The 14,386-nt window shown below is 49.3% G+C and overlaps 2 protein-coding genes across 8 annotated transcripts; one reads left to right on the top strand and one right to left on the bottom strand.

Annotated features, from left to right (window-relative positions):
• Positions 1 to 2,845: 2,845 nt before the first annotated feature.
• On the bottom strand, positions 2,846 to 9,431 carry Fbxl12 (F-box and leucine rich repeat protein 12). Of its 7 annotated transcripts, none has more exons than XM_040729853.1 (3): positions 9,112 to 9,431; positions 7,104 to 7,176; positions 2,846 to 4,305 (listed from the first exon to the last, which is right to left on the bottom strand). In XM_040729853.1, exon 3 carries the CDS (start codon positions 4,303 to 4,305, stop codon positions 3,484 to 3,486), a length of 822 nt encoding a protein of 273 aa, XP_040585787.1. In that variant the 5' UTR covers positions 7,104 to 7,176; positions 9,112 to 9,431; the 3' UTR covers positions 2,846 to 3,483. The 7 variants fall into 7 exon arrangements, with proteins under 7 accessions (XP_040585787.1, XP_040585785.1, XP_040585784.1 ...); XM_040729851.1 differs by having other exon boundaries at positions 2,846 to 4,577; XM_040729850.1 differs by having other exon boundaries at positions 2,846 to 4,577; positions 7,104 to 8,134.
• Positions 9,432 to 9,731: 300 nt separating this feature from the next.
• On the top strand, positions 9,732 to 11,397 carry Ubl5 (ubiquitin like 5). Its single transcript, NM_001281950.1, is given in 5 exon segments — positions 9,732 to 9,740; positions 10,029 to 10,095; positions 10,244 to 10,327; positions 10,481 to 10,518; positions 11,264 to 11,397. Coding segments are annotated over 4 exon segments (222 nt in total). The 5' UTR covers positions 9,732 to 9,740; positions 10,029 to 10,039; the 3' UTR covers positions 11,308 to 11,397.
• Positions 11,398 to 14,386: the final 2,989 nt, after the last annotated feature.

The raw sequence follows: 14,386 nt of genomic DNA on the forward strand, positions 1-14,386 counted from the left end.
AGCAAAATGCTGAGTTAAGAAAGTTTGAATGCCTACAACAAGAAAGAAAGACAAGTTTGAAGTCCCTGTGGCAAGAGATGACTTGGCCTCTGAAATCAGTGTCTGGGTTTGAGCAAGTCAAGCAGAATAGAAAGTAGTTAAGTATGAAGTCGGAGGAGTGACATGACTGCAAAGAGCTTTCTGGAAAACTAAAAATGTTGAACTCAGGCCTAGATGGCAGCTCAGTGGGTAAAGATGTCTGCCACCAAGACTGACACCTGAGTTAGATCCCAGGAGGAAGGAGAGTGCAGAGGCACATAAGCTGTCCTCTGACCTCCACAGTCCTTATAATACATACATGTGAACCTCCATACACATACACACAATACACAATACATACATATATCTGGAGGTTCTGTCTCCTGATTGATGGGATTAAAGGTGTACACCACTACCACCCAGCCAAGGATAATTTTTAAAAAGAAAAAAAAATCGTTGAGTTCTGCTTTGGGCCTTGGTGCATTAGGGAGCCCCCGAATGACCTAGAGCTCCAGAATCAACATTATCCTCTCATATTTTGATCGCTAGCCTGGAGAGATGGCTCTCTCAGAGAGATGCTGCTTTCAGAAGACCTGAGTGCAGTTCCCAGCACTCACATCTGTCATCTTATAAGCACCTTAACTCCAGTTCCAGGGAATACAATGCCTTCTTCTAGTCACCTAGAACAACTTCAGAGTGTGTGCACATACACACTGGCAATTAGAACTAAAATAAATATTGGCCAGGCATGGTAGCACACACCTTTAATCCCAGCACAGAGGAAGCAGAGGCATGAAAACCACAAGTTCAAGGCCAGCTTCATCTACATAGTGAGTTAATGCCAGCATAGGGAGACCTTGTCTCAAAAAATTAAAGAGAGCTCAGTGGGTAAAGATGCTTGCTCCACAAGCTTGACCACCTGGCTTTCTTTGATCCTAGAAACCCACAGTGGAAGGATAGATCTGACTTCTGAAAGTTGGCGTCTGACTGTCATACACATGACTGCACTCACATACCACCCAACCCCTCTCCAAGCAAACCCAGAAAGGTATTGGTTACAACTACAGAAGCTTCAGAGTCCAAGATCAAGCAGTAGGTGTGGTATCTGCCTTTCCTCTATGTCCTCAGAGGATCTAAGGAGCAGTTCTTAATTATGCAGGGGAAGAAGGCTGCACAAATGTGCACATGCTAAGATATGCTGCTGTCACTTTCTGTCTTGTTCCCTTATGACTGACCAGGTCTCTCCCTGAAACAGGAGCTAGACTGGCATAACCTCACCAGGCTTTCTCTGTGGCTGGTGGGGGATTTGAACTTAGGACCTCATGCCTAGCCATTCTCAGAATTATCTTCGATAGGGACACTAATCGTATTCATGAGGGACTTGCCCTTTTACCCTAATTCCCTACCAAACACATATCTTCTAATGTAGTTACCTCTGGGTTTAGAGCTTCAACAGATAACCTAAAGTTCCAAGTGGCAGAAATAAAAATACCAAGTCCCACGTGAATGGGTCACCTGAGTGGCTCTGAATCCCCTTGAAGGCCCACATGAAGATTGTATTCTAAGGCAAGAAACATAGCAGCTCCCCTCTGATGGGTGAGCTTGGAATAAGAAGTGAATGCCTCTAACTCAGCTCTCTGCACCCCTGGCTCCACCCACAGCAGGTGGTAAGGACCACAGATGTGCATTACCCCCCATGCTCATATCAAAGGCATGTGCTCAGTGTCATCAAGCAGTTGGCACCTGCAGGATCAAGCTATTTCAACTCCAAAAACAGGAAGAGGCACCAGTACACACTGAGCCCCACAAACAGGCCCTGCCCCATCTCTCTGACCTGACAGACTCCATCTCTCTCCCTTGTTGACTATGCTACAGAAATGTTCTTATCTCTAGAAATGCCTAATTCATTCCCCATCTCAGGATCTTTTTGTTGCTGCGTGCGTGCATGTGTATGTGCATACACGGATGCAAATGCAGGTATCTACTTGTGCCATAGCATATGTGTGTACATCAGAGGACAATTTGCAGGAGTCAGTTCTCTAGTCACCATAGGGATCAAACTCACAATCTCAGTTGTGGCCTTTCCTGTCATCCCTAGATGTCCTCACATCTTGTGTCTCTTCACCTCTCAGACTTCTGAGGTCCACCCTACCCTCTCTACCAGGTATCTGTATCCCAAGACACAACCCTGGCTCACCACCTGAGGGGCTCTGAAATGATCCCAAGGATGTGTTTTCGTTTTCGAGATTGGGTCTCATTCTACTGTAGCCCAGGCTGACCTCAAACTTGCCTTAGCCTCCTGAATACTGGACAGGTCTGTGCCATGTCAGGCCATAGATGTGTTTACTTCCTTAGACCCCCTGCCATCTACAGCGCAGCTGCAGGGTCTTCCCTCTGTTCACTGTGTAGCCCAGTACCTAGAAAGGTGCCCAGAAGGGGCTGGTAATGGGCCTCAGTGGGTAGAGCACGTACCTGGTGCTCAGAACCCTGGGCTCCATCCTCAGCATCTCACAAATATACATCTAAAATCCCAGCACTTGGGAGGAGGAATATTAGGAGTTGAAATTATGAGCTCCTGCCTAAAAATAATACCCTGGTAAGATGGCTCAACAGTATAGGCACTTGTCACTTAGATTTGATCCCTACAACTCACAGGACAGAAGGAAAGACCCGACTCCCACAAGTGTCATCTGGCCTCCATATGTACTATAGTGCGCGCACACATGAACACAAAATAAGTTACTATAATAAAAAAGGATAAATAAAGCTGTCTGTGAATATTAAGTGCTGGGTGAGGAGCAACCCCTGTTAAATAAATGGAATATACTTTGAAAAAAAATCATTCATCTTCTTTAATAGTAAAATACTATATGATGTAGAAAACTTGAAAAAGGCAGGATACAAAATACAGAAAACACAATTGAGAACCTTTTAGAACACTAGGACAATTCAACAGCTTATCTCCCTTGCCCCTTACTTCATCTCCCAAGCATATAGGCAGACAACTAGGCAGACCACAGAGCCCTGAACCCTGTCCATCTGTAAGATGACCCCTCTACAGTGGTCTTCTGGGGTCTATTAGAGATTAAGGCGTTCCAGGGCTCCAGTATAGCTCAGGAGCACAGCAGTGCTGGACTAATATACCTAAGGCTGTGGGTTTGATGCCCAGGTCCTGGGGAAAAGGTGTGTGTGTGGGGGGGGAGATTTGCAAATGAATCATGAGGTAGCTATGATGCCATTTCCTAAAAGTGTGAACTGGGCCTCCCCAGCTGGGCTGGGTGGCAAGGCTGAGGTCATACAAATGGCAGACAACCCCAGCTCTGCAGGTCCCAAGTTTCTAGCTTCTTTTCCTTGTGACCTACAGTTTCCTCAAGGCTGGTTAATTTACATGCTTCAGTTTGCTGCTTAGAAGGTCAACTTTAAAGGCTAGGATAGGTCCCAGGGATGGATGGGAGGGTGGTGTCTTCACATCCACCAATCCATGGATTCTTTGGGACAGGCCCTGACAATTACCATGCAGTGGGGTAGGCCCTTGCACAGGACCCTCTCTGCTTCCTGGCCCTCCCAGCCCAGCCCTTGCACCTCAAGCACTCTGAGCTTAGGCATAGTAAGGCAGGAGGCCACAATCTGAGCGGGTGTGGGCATTTCTGGGGTGATGAGGGGCCCCTGGAAGCACAAACTCTCCAGGGCAGGCATTCCCTCCAGGAAGACCAGGCCTTGGGCTGAGAGGCCCCCAACGGTCAGCCTAATCTTACGCACATCTCGGAGGTGGCGGCTGATGGCTAACAGGGTACTGTCGGCTGACAGGGTACAGCCCAGCACCTCCAGCCTCTGCAGGTAGCTGAGCTCCTGCAGGCTGGTATCCAGCCCGGTCTCCGTGACTCGGTAGGTGCCACCCAGCACCAGTGAGCGCAGGGCTCGGAAGCGGGTAAGGCCCTGCAGGTGCTCGTCACGGAAGGCCGGCACTCGGTCCAGCACGATGCATTCCAGCAGTGGCAGCACTGTAGGGTCCTGCTCCTTCTGCAGCCAGATCATTGAGATCTCGCAGCTGTGCAGCTCCAGGGTCCTCAGCGTGCTGGGCAGGCTGGTGATAGGCACCATGCTCAGGTCAGCCACATGCAGGCACAGGCGCCTCAGGTTGGGGCACTTCTGGCCCAGAGCCCGCATCAAGGCAGGGGACAGCTGTGGGGCCTGAGAGCCAGAGAACAGGTAGCCGCCCATGCGCAGTGAGTGGAGCCGGGATGCCATGTATCGGCGCAGAAGGTGCCACATGACTTTTGGACGCATCTGTAAGAGCCAGAGAGTGGGGTGACTGGGTGAGAGGTATGGGGGCTCCCAGAGGATCCACCTATCTGGGAACAGATGCTTAGCACCTGGGTTCTGCTGTCCCCCTGGGATTCGGTTCTTCTGCCAGCTTCCTTCCCTAAAGCAAGGCAGTTTCTTTTGCTGGGTATCAAGACTCATGCTCTTAAATCCAGCCAGCACACAGGGAAGGGTGAGGCAGGAGGATCCACAATTCTGGCCAGCCTGTCTAGTCACTCCAAGTTCAGCGGAAGATCCTGTCTCAAACACAAACAAGGCAGAGTCCAGGGTTATGACACACACCTTTCATCTCAGCACTGGTGGGCACAGAGGCAGGGAAATCTCTCTAAATTCCATACCAAGTTCAGACTATATAGTGAGATCCTGTCTCGAACAAAATGTGTGTGTGTGTGTGTGTGTGTGTGTGTGTGTGTGTGTGTGTGTGTGTGTGAGGGCGGAGGGCGGAAGATGCCCTCATTAACCTCTGGCCTCTACATGATCCTCTACACATATGCATTTGCACCCGTGCATACACAAAAATGCACTTTTTTTTCCCAAAGAGAAGGGAGGCAGAGGCAGGTGAATCTTTGTGAGTTCAAGGCCAGCCTAGTCTCCACAGCGAGAGCCAGGATAGGCTCCAAAGCCATACAGAGAAACAAAACAAAACAAAACAAAAGCGATTCATTGCTGGGGTTGGGATGGAACCATGGAACCTAGGACCTCACACATATTAAGGACATGCCATGAACTCAGCTATACCCCAGCTCAGAACATACACTTGGTTTTGGTGGTACTGGGAATAAACTCAGGACCTCATACAGGCATGAAAAATACTCTAGGACTAAGTCACGGTTCCAGGCCTTTTCTGAATTTGTATTTCTTTTTTTTTTTTTTTTTTGGTTTTTCGAGACAGGGTTTCTCTGTAGCTTTGGAGCTGTCCTGGAACTCACTTTGTAGACCAGGCTGGCCTTGAACTCACAGAGATCCGCCTGCCTGAATTTGTATTTCAAGACAGGTCCAGCTAAGTTGCCCAGGCTGGCCTTGAATTTATGATCTTCCTCCCTCAGCCTCTGCAGTAGCTGGGATTACAGATCTGTATCAGGCTCAGCTTTAAGGCATAAATTTTGTTGACCACTTTTTCAGAAATTAAAATCTTTTTTTCGAGCCAGGCGTTGGTGGCGCACGCCTTTAATCCCAGCACTCGGGAGGCAGAGGCAGGCGGATCTCTGTGAGTTCGAGACCAGCCTGGACTACCAAGCAAGTTCCAGGACAGCCTCCAAAGCTTTTTTTCTTTTTTAAATTATTTTGTGTAGTTGCTGGAGAGATGGTTCATCCTTTAAAAAGGCATTTTGACTTATGAGTTTCTTTTTTTCTTTTTCTTTTCTTTTCTTTTTGGTTTTTGAGACAGGGTTTCTCTGTGGCTTTGAAACAAGAACTAGCTCTTATAGACCAGACTTGTCTCAAACTCACAGAGATCAGCCTACCTCTGTCTCCCGAGTGCTGGAACTAAAGGCGTGCACCACCAACACCAGACCATTTATGAGTTTGTTTATTCTGTTACTATAAGATTTCCCTGAGTGGTAGCAACCAACACCTTTAATCCCAGTACTCAGGAGATCCATTGAATTCCAAGGCCAGCCTGGTTGGTCTAGAGAGTGAGTTCCAGGACTCACAGAGAAACCCTGTCTAAAAAAAAGATAAAAAAAGTAAAATTCTATGTAACTGTTAGGTTTGAACATGTATTTGAGGAAATTTAACTGTATTCTCAAGCCATGGTCACTCATATTTGGCTCCAGAATAAACTCTTGTCCACTTTGAGATCAACAGTTATAGCTAAATCTATTTTGGGATACAGAAACCCTTCTCAAAAACCAAAAGAGAACAACAAAACCAGAAAATTGCGAGTAGTTATAAGTTTGTATTAACCATATGCTGGAGACCAGACACTGGTCTAAACCAGCTCCCTATGCAACTGACTAAGTCCTACAATACACCAGACAGGTAGGTAATTTTTCTTTTTTTCTTGGTGTTAGGGATGGAGCCCAGAGCTTCAACAGGGTCCAGCAAGCACTCTTTAATCCCCACTTTTTTGGATGAGAAACTGAGGTCTGGGGGTTGCTGAGGAGGGAGAGGAGGAGGTAAAGGCTAGTGTCAGGATAGACATTCAGGAAATTCCAAGCATGAACTCACTTCAAAACCAAACCAAACCAGCTGGCTATGGTGGTCCACACTCAGCCTTTAGAGGGAGAGGCAGGGGGATAAAGCAAGCATGTTCCAGGACAGCCAGGACTACAGAGAAACCCTGTCATGAGTGGGAAAAAAGCAAAAACCAGAAAAACCAAACACTTCCTGGGCCAGACAGAGTGGCCCACACCTGTAATCTTAGCACTCAGGAGGCTGAGGGGAGTTGTAGTGAGTTGGTGTACATGGCTCAGTCGGTAGAGTGCTTTCCTAGCATTCAGGAAGCCTAAATTCCATTCCCAGCATCACAGAAGCCAGTCATAGGCGCCCATGCTGGTAATCCCAGTATCTAGAAGGGCGAGGTGGATCAGAAATTCGAGGTCATCCTCAGCTTCCTAGGAATCTGGAGGCCAGTCTGAGCTAGAGATCCTGTCTCAAAACAACCTCCTCTTCCCCCCAAGAAAAAGCAAAATATCTGGAAAAAAATAAGCCTCAAATAAATATATAAATGAGCAAACAAGCACTAGAAAACAAAACAAAGCAGACCCCACTCTGCCCCAGGGCTCTCCGAGCACCGCCCGCGGGTCCCGCGTGCCGCATACCGTGTAGAGCGTCAGGTCGACATGTCGCCACAACCACCGGTCGTCCACTAGCCTCTTCCAGTGATGACAGACCCTGGAGGGGTGGACCGGCCGTTAGAACGACCCTGGCCCGCTGGGACCGGATTCGCATCTCCTGCCGAGCCCCTGCCCGGCTCTTTCCCCCGAGGAGCGGGGCCGCACCTGGAGATGCGGATCCGGTCCCGGACCGGGAGGTATGAGAAGATCTCCAAGAGCACCAAGTCCGGGAGGTCAAACAGCGTCGCCATGGTCCTGCTGTCCCACGCTTCCGTTTCCGGTGGCGGCGAGGCCCGGGCTCCCCTGAGGGCGCTTAGGTGGCCGGACTGGCCAAACCGGCCCGACTTTGGGCGGCCTGCCTAGAAGCCCTGCTTTCCGTTCCTGGGAATGTGGCTGAGACCCGGAGCTGGGCCGGGCCGGCTTCTCCGCCGGCTGGAGGCCGGGGCTGGTGTCTGCCCAGGCCTGACTGACTTGGCCTGCGGGTGGCACCGAGGGTAGCAAACCCAGAAGGTGTGGCTTGAGAGAGGAGAGGGTGCAGGGCGCGGCCAGGCCGGGGAGGAGCAGCGAGCCCAGAAGGAGTGGCGAGGACGTCCCGGAGGCGTGGCCAGGAGGTGGAGCTAAGTGTAGCAGCAAATCCAAAGGAGCCAGGGGCAGCCGAGGAGGCGTGGCTCCGGCAGAAGAGGGCTCAGGGCGTGGCCAGAGCCAGGAGACGTGGCGGCCGAGGCGTGTATAGACGAGGTTCGGGGCAGACTGAAGACGCACGCCTAAAAGACGGGGCTCCGGGGGAGGGGGAAGAGGAAGGGAGACAGAGAGGGAGACGAGACCGAGAGACAGGGGAGATGTGTTTGGGGCGTGGCATTTTGAAAAAACGCGCCTGAGTGGAGGGTGTAGCCAGGGTCAGAGGAGCAGATGGGAGGTTGTCAGCCTCAGTAGGAAGGCGTGGCTTCAGTAGGAAGAGGTCAGCCGGTGCGCCTATCACCAAGGCACTAGTGGCGTGCCCAGAGACTGTACTTGAGCTGGAAGAGATTCAGGGATGTGGCCAAGTCAGACACCAGGCTGGGACCTGACCTTATGCCCAGAAGGCATGACTTGGGTAGGAGAAAGCTAACAGAGCCGCAAAACCAGAAACCATAACTTGAAGGGGCTCAGAGGTGTGTCAAGAACCAGGGGTCCTAGCTGGGGCCGATGACTAAACTTGTAAAGCCTAGCTTAGAAGGAACAACGTCAGATATAGAGGGTTGGGTCAAGTTTGGAATGGATGGGTGTCGCAGGGAGGGGTTGGGGGCCTGAGGAATGGTTAAGAGCAGGAACAGAGCCCTAAAAGCATCGCTGGAGGCAGAAACAAGAGCTAAGCAAGGAGTTGGGTGTGCAGCTCAGTGGGAGAGCCTTTGGCTAACATGCTAAAAGAGGCCCTAGGTTCGATCTCCAACATCAAAGAAAGGAAAGAGGGAAAGGAAAGGAAAAGAAAAAAGGGAAGAAAAGGAAAGCAAGAAACCCCATTTTTCTGGTACGTATGCTTGAGCCTGGGAAGTATTTTCCTAACGGAAACGAGGCACTGGGGAGAGGATGGAACAGATCAAAGCACTAAGGACGTGAATGAAGACTTCATTCCAGACCGAAAGATGTATCTGGGGTGAGGCTGGGGGCCAGCAGGACTGCAGGGAGGCGTGGCCACAAGTCGCAATAAAAAGAAAAAGTAATGCTTTTTTCTGCCTACTCATAAGGATAAATTTTGTATAAGTGGTATTAGCTAAGAACAAGGTCCTGGTAGATTTTTCTTTTTCTTTTTGAAACAGTCTCTCTACAATAGCTCTGTTCTGGAACTCGCTATAGACCAGGATAGCTTCTAATACACAGGCCTATATAATACCAGCAACTTCCGAGGGTGGACAGGAGTCTCACAAATTCGAGATCAGTTTGGTCTATATATTGATAGCCCATCTCAAAAAAAAATGAAGCTACTCTTTAAAAATGAGTCTATATATATGCTTACCTTACTGAGAGTATTGTCTGCTACGAAGGAATAAATCGTTCCGTAGAGGTGGGAACTGGTTGAATTTAGGGAGGGATTCCTTTCCCATCAGCTCTCGCAATTATGTAAGAAGGTGTTCCTTGAAGCTTTTTTAAAAAAGAAAACGTTCTTTTCCTGTATGCTGTTCCCATCATCTTCGCAGGTCGGACGCCGACACACGGGGTGGTAAGCAGCATGTCGGAAACAGTCACTATAGTCAGAGGGCAAAGGCAAGCTCGGGGTCCGAGACTGAGCTTTGAATGAAATCGGAGAGCCCGACAGCCAGGGGACCCGCGGGACCCCAGTTCCGTCCCTCGGCAGCCGGGACTCTGCGTTGGGAGGTTCCACAGCAAAGGGGTCTCCAGCACCGCCCCCAGCGTCGGCTGTAAATCTACTCGGACGGTCACTTAATCTCACAGTCTTCTTACCCAGCCTCGGCTCAACAAAACTGCGCCACAGAATCGCATCTTTGAAAGACCGGAATCCGGAAGCACCTAAGGGCGGATGTTTCCGTTATATCACTTCCGCTTCCTGCTACTAGCCCTAAATCGGGCAAGGGCTCAGCGTTCGAGCTACAAGTTGTGTCGTCGACAGATTCGAGGGGATTAGAGGTGAGGGAGCTAAACTGATTCCCGGGATCACGGGAAGCGGCTGAAACTCGGGAATCGAGGGGCTGCGGGAGACGAAGCCGGAGGTCCGGGGCTGGGCCTGCGGGAGTTCGGGACGGAGGCGCGACTGTCTGTGTCCCCGCCATTGAGACCCTGGCCTGGGGCTGCCGGGGTTTTGGGCTCGGGGTAGTGTGAACAAAGAACTCAACTCGGGAAGGGACTTTGGGCGCCTGGGCGGTCACCAGAGTTCTTACTCATCCGTCTTCCATCCTCTGCCTCCACCCGGTGCAGCTCCAGCCACAATGATTGAGGTTGTTTGCAACGACCGTCTAGGAAAGAAAGTCCGCGTCAAGTGCAAGTATCCACCCAGGGGTGACCCGCAGTGGTCTCTGGGGCAGTTGGTGGTGTTGGGCAAATTGTAGTTAAATGACGTAGATGGGGAGGCCTAATATCGTTCTCCTCGTTCTACTTCTTCCTTCCATTTACCTTAACTCCTTCGTGCCCAGCACCGATGACACCATCGGGGACTTGAAGAAACTGATAGCGGCCCAAACTGGCACCCGTTGGAATAAGATCGTTCTTAAAAAGTGGTAAGTGCAGGCTGGTCGGGATTAGGCTAGAAGGTTTAGGTTGGGGGAGTGCCTCAGGCAACGCCGATGAGGGCTCAGCCAGCTTTCAAGACAAAAGCCCACCCCCCCCACCCAGCCAAATAAGCTTCTCTCTGAAAGATATCTCTCCCGTAGGTACACGATTTTTAAGGACCACGTGTCTCTGGGAGATTGTATCCTTTTCCTGACTTTTGTGAAAGAATCCATATACTTGAGTTCTGGTTCTATACTTAAACCTTGTCGGGATGTTTAACTTAGAACGTGACCTATAGAGACTACTGAGAAATGGGAAGTATGGATTTATTTTGTAGGTGAGAAGGGTGGTGGAATAGTTTAATTTGGTTCAGAAGGATTTTGACATTGAGGTTCAAAATATTTATGACTGAACAGCACATGGATGTTGGACAGGAAGTGAAGGTGGATATAACTCGGATATAACGAGTTGACAACCAGTATGGTTTTTAATGGGGGTGGGGGGAGAGGTTCTGGGTCTTTTGCTGCAATTACGTTTGTGCACACTCGTGCCTGGTGCTGACTTAGGCCAGAAGGAAGCTTCAGATTCCCTGGGACCGCGTGTGCGTGCTGGGGTTGAACCGAGTTCCTCTGCAAGAGCAGCCGTGAGTGCCCTTCAACTGCTGAGCTGTCTTCAGCCTGAGTGTGAACATTTAAGAAAATGTGTCAATCACTGCTGTGTGTGACGGCCTGGGGGTGTGGGGCACTCGAGAATCTACCAGGCTTTGATGGCAAGCAATTTTGCTTTCTCAGTGGTCTTGAGGGCCACTGTACATTATTTATAGTTTGAGTTCTTAGATCAAAGTGCACATTCCAAAATTGCTTCCTCATTCCACAAGGATCCAACTGTGAATGGGTTAAGGGTAGACTTAGCCCTAGTGAAAATTCCTTAATACCTGTCTTCAGATGAAATCCATGATGGGATGAACCTGGAGCTGTATTACCAGTAGACGGGAATCCCTTCTCCTTGGCCACCCTGCCTTCCTCTCCCATCCTCATCTGACACTGGCATAGATGCACATTTTTAACAGCTCACATGAATAAAGGCTTCGATGCTGCTTTGTTGCTGTCATACTTACATGAAAGTCGTATCCGAGGGGAGACTGGTGTCTGGTGGGTACGGTTTGCTATGCTGCACCTTGAGGGAGACTGAATGGAGCCAGGGTCTGGTGTGAAGTCATGAGGGAGGAGTAGCCTAGTAGAATGGGACCCAGAGCTCTGCTGCTGGCTCTGGGTCACTGATGGGCAGAGATCCTGTGAGTATTGCCATCCTCATAAACCATTAACCTGCATAGGGAGGGTAGATGTACTAGCCAGGACAGGATCTGGCTTCACAAGACTATGGGTAGGACGCCTGCCCCACAGCTGAATTGCTCTGGGCAAGTTTCTTTACCCTCCTAAGCCTCTACAATGGTTTCAATATCTCCAACAAGACTAAGGTAAAACATAATCTCCATGGGGAGGTATTAACAGGCAGGTCCTTCACTATATGTGATGATTAACCTTCATTGTCAGTAGCATTTTGAATGACCCAGGATGCATACCTTTGAGCATAATTCAGGGGCTTTTCCAGAGTTTACCTAAGAGAAGATGCATCCTGAATCGATGGATAGTACCATTCTGGTCAGGACTGAACAGAAAGAATGAGTTGAGCCTTGTGGCGGTGGTGGCATGCACCTTTAATCCCAGCCCTGGGTAAACAGGCAGGCTGATCAAGACCAGCCTAGTCTACAGAGTGAATTCCAGAAAAGTCTGCAAAGCTACACAGAGAAAACCCTGTCTTGGGGAGAAATGAGTTGAGCACCAGCATTAGTCAGTCTGCTTTGTTCCATTCAGCTGCTCGGGTTCTTGCCAGCATTCCTTCTCTGCCACAAAGGACTCTCCCTTATCAAACTATAAGACAAAACAAATGCTTTCCTTAGTCTGCCTTACAATTTTTACTATTTTTTATGTGGGCTGGGGTGCTATGAGTTCAGAGAATAGTTTGTCAGTTCTCTAGTGTTATGTGGGTTCCAGGGATCAAATTCAGGTCATCAGGTTTAGGGCAAGTACCTTAACAGTAACTAATACAAGAAATGGTTAGGTGATGAGAACTCTGCTTATGGATGGCCGGATTATCAAAAGAGTGGGCCTGTTAGTGGGATTGTCTTCTTGTATGCTTTTTTTCACCCTGACTCTGACTGCAGAATCCCCACTAGCAAACAAACTCAACAAATTTGGTCTGTAAACAGTAGATGGACAAACAGTAGAACTGAGCTAAATAGAAATCGTCGAGAGTCCTGTAGAGCAGGTTAACCTCAAACTCACTATGGTAGCACCAATGATCTTGAACTCCTGTCTCCACCTCCTGAGTGCAGAGATTAAAGGGCAAGCACCACCATGACCAATTTAGTGTGGTCTCTTTTTTTTTTTTTTTTTCTCTCGAGACAGGGTTTCTCTGTGGCTGTCCTGGAACTAGCTCTTGTAGACCAGCCCGGCCTCGAACTCACAGAGATCCGCCTGCCTCTGCCTCCCGAGTGCTGGGATTAAAGGTGTGTGCCACCACCGCCCAGCTCATTTTCTTTTTTTAAAGATTTACTTATTACATATACAGTGTTTTTCTTGCACGTCAGAAGAGGCGCTCAGATCTCATTATAGATGGTTGTGAGCCACCATGTGGTTGCTGGGAATTGAACTCAGGACCTCTGGAAGAGCAGTCAGTGCTTATCCTCTGAGCCATCACTCTAGTGCCTATCATTTTTTGCTTTAAAGAAATTGCCAGGGGGGGCTGGAGAGATGGCTCAGAGGTTAAGAGCTGGCTGCCCTTCAGAGGTCTTGAATTCAATTCCCAGCAACCACATGGTGGCTCACAACCATCCGTAGTGAGATCTGGTGCCCTCTTCTGGCCTGCAGGGATACATGCAGACACAATACTGTGTACATAATAAATAAATAAATGCCAGAAAATGCTGCCTATACATGCATTATCTTCATCTACTCTTCACAGTGTGGTGAAAGTTTGAAAGAGAAAAGTGAGGCTGTTTCCTGTAATTTTGCGAAATACCAGAGGCTCAGTTATTTGTGAAGAATGTTTTTGGGTTTTGTTTTATTTTTGTTTTTTGAGACAGCTTTTCTCTGTACTTTTGGAGCCTGTCCTGGAATGTACTCTGTAGACCAGGCTGGCCTCTAACTTCCAGAGATCCACCTAGCTCTGCCTTCCAGGTGCTGGGATTAAAGTCCTGCACCAGCACTGCTCTGTGGTTTTTGTAGGCATTTCGGGCAGATTGGGATGGGACAGGTATTCTGGCACTCGGGAGTCACAGAATACTGAGTGTTACAGAGCTCAGATGGAAAGGTATCCTGGAGCTCGGGAGCCAAGGACCACCACAGGTTGTAGTAAGCTTAGCAGCTTACAGCCTTGCCTCAGGGAAAGGCTTCTTCAGTGTATCAGCTACGCTCCTGCAGGACAGGGTCTTCCAGCTGGGGATGTTCGCCCAGTGTAGCAGTTTTTCTGGGCAGGAGGTTTCTCGGGTGAAGTTGCTACAGTTCAGCTCTGCTTCCAGAGAGTGGAGAGCTGACTCTGCTCTGCCAGGGGAAGGTTTCCCAGGGGCAAAAGTTACAGCCCCGATTGCACTTCTCTGTCTGCTTGCTCTCCTCTGCCCATGGTCACCTCTGCTCTGCCACTGCAAAAGATCTTTGCCCAAAGCTCACTGAAGGGGTTTATTGGGAGGAAAGAATCCAAGAGAGTGGCTGCCCTCTGACAGAGTGACAGAGGACAGCCAGATAGCCAAACAGCCACAAGCTGAGCAGACTTGTATAGGGCTTCCAGGGTGGGGATTGGTCAGATTTTAGTGCTGAGCACAGATTGGCTAGAGCTCTGCTCAGGGATTGGTTAGTTTTCTGCACAGGATTAGGGTCAGATTTGGCTCTGCTTTCAGGGCCAAAGTGTGTATCTTTCTCTGGTCCTTTTTAGCCTTTTGGCTCCAATTTTAGGGCCAGGTTGCATTTCTTTTACTGATTCTTATACCAGGGACAAAGTTTGTTCTCTTG

The sequence above is a fragment of the Mesocricetus auratus genome, unplaced genomic scaffold (genome assembly GCF_017639785.1).
Source record: "Mesocricetus auratus isolate SY011 unplaced genomic scaffold, BCM_Maur_2.0 Super-Scaffold_100022, whole genome shotgun sequence".
Taxonomy (NCBI): domain Eukaryota; kingdom Metazoa; phylum Chordata; class Mammalia; order Rodentia; family Cricetidae; genus Mesocricetus; species Mesocricetus auratus.

What these genes read in the sequence shown, in the direction of transcription:
- Fbxl12 (XM_040729850.1), bottom strand. Translation starts at nt 7,233, where the DNA reads ATGCGAATCCGGTCCCAGCGGGCCAGGGTCGTTCTAACGGCCGGTCCA. An exon ending in TCGACCTGACGCTCTACACG is followed by an intron (nt 4,578 to 7,103) that starts GTATGCGGCACG and finishes TGTTTGAGACAG; the next exon opens with GATCTTCCGCTGAACTTGGA.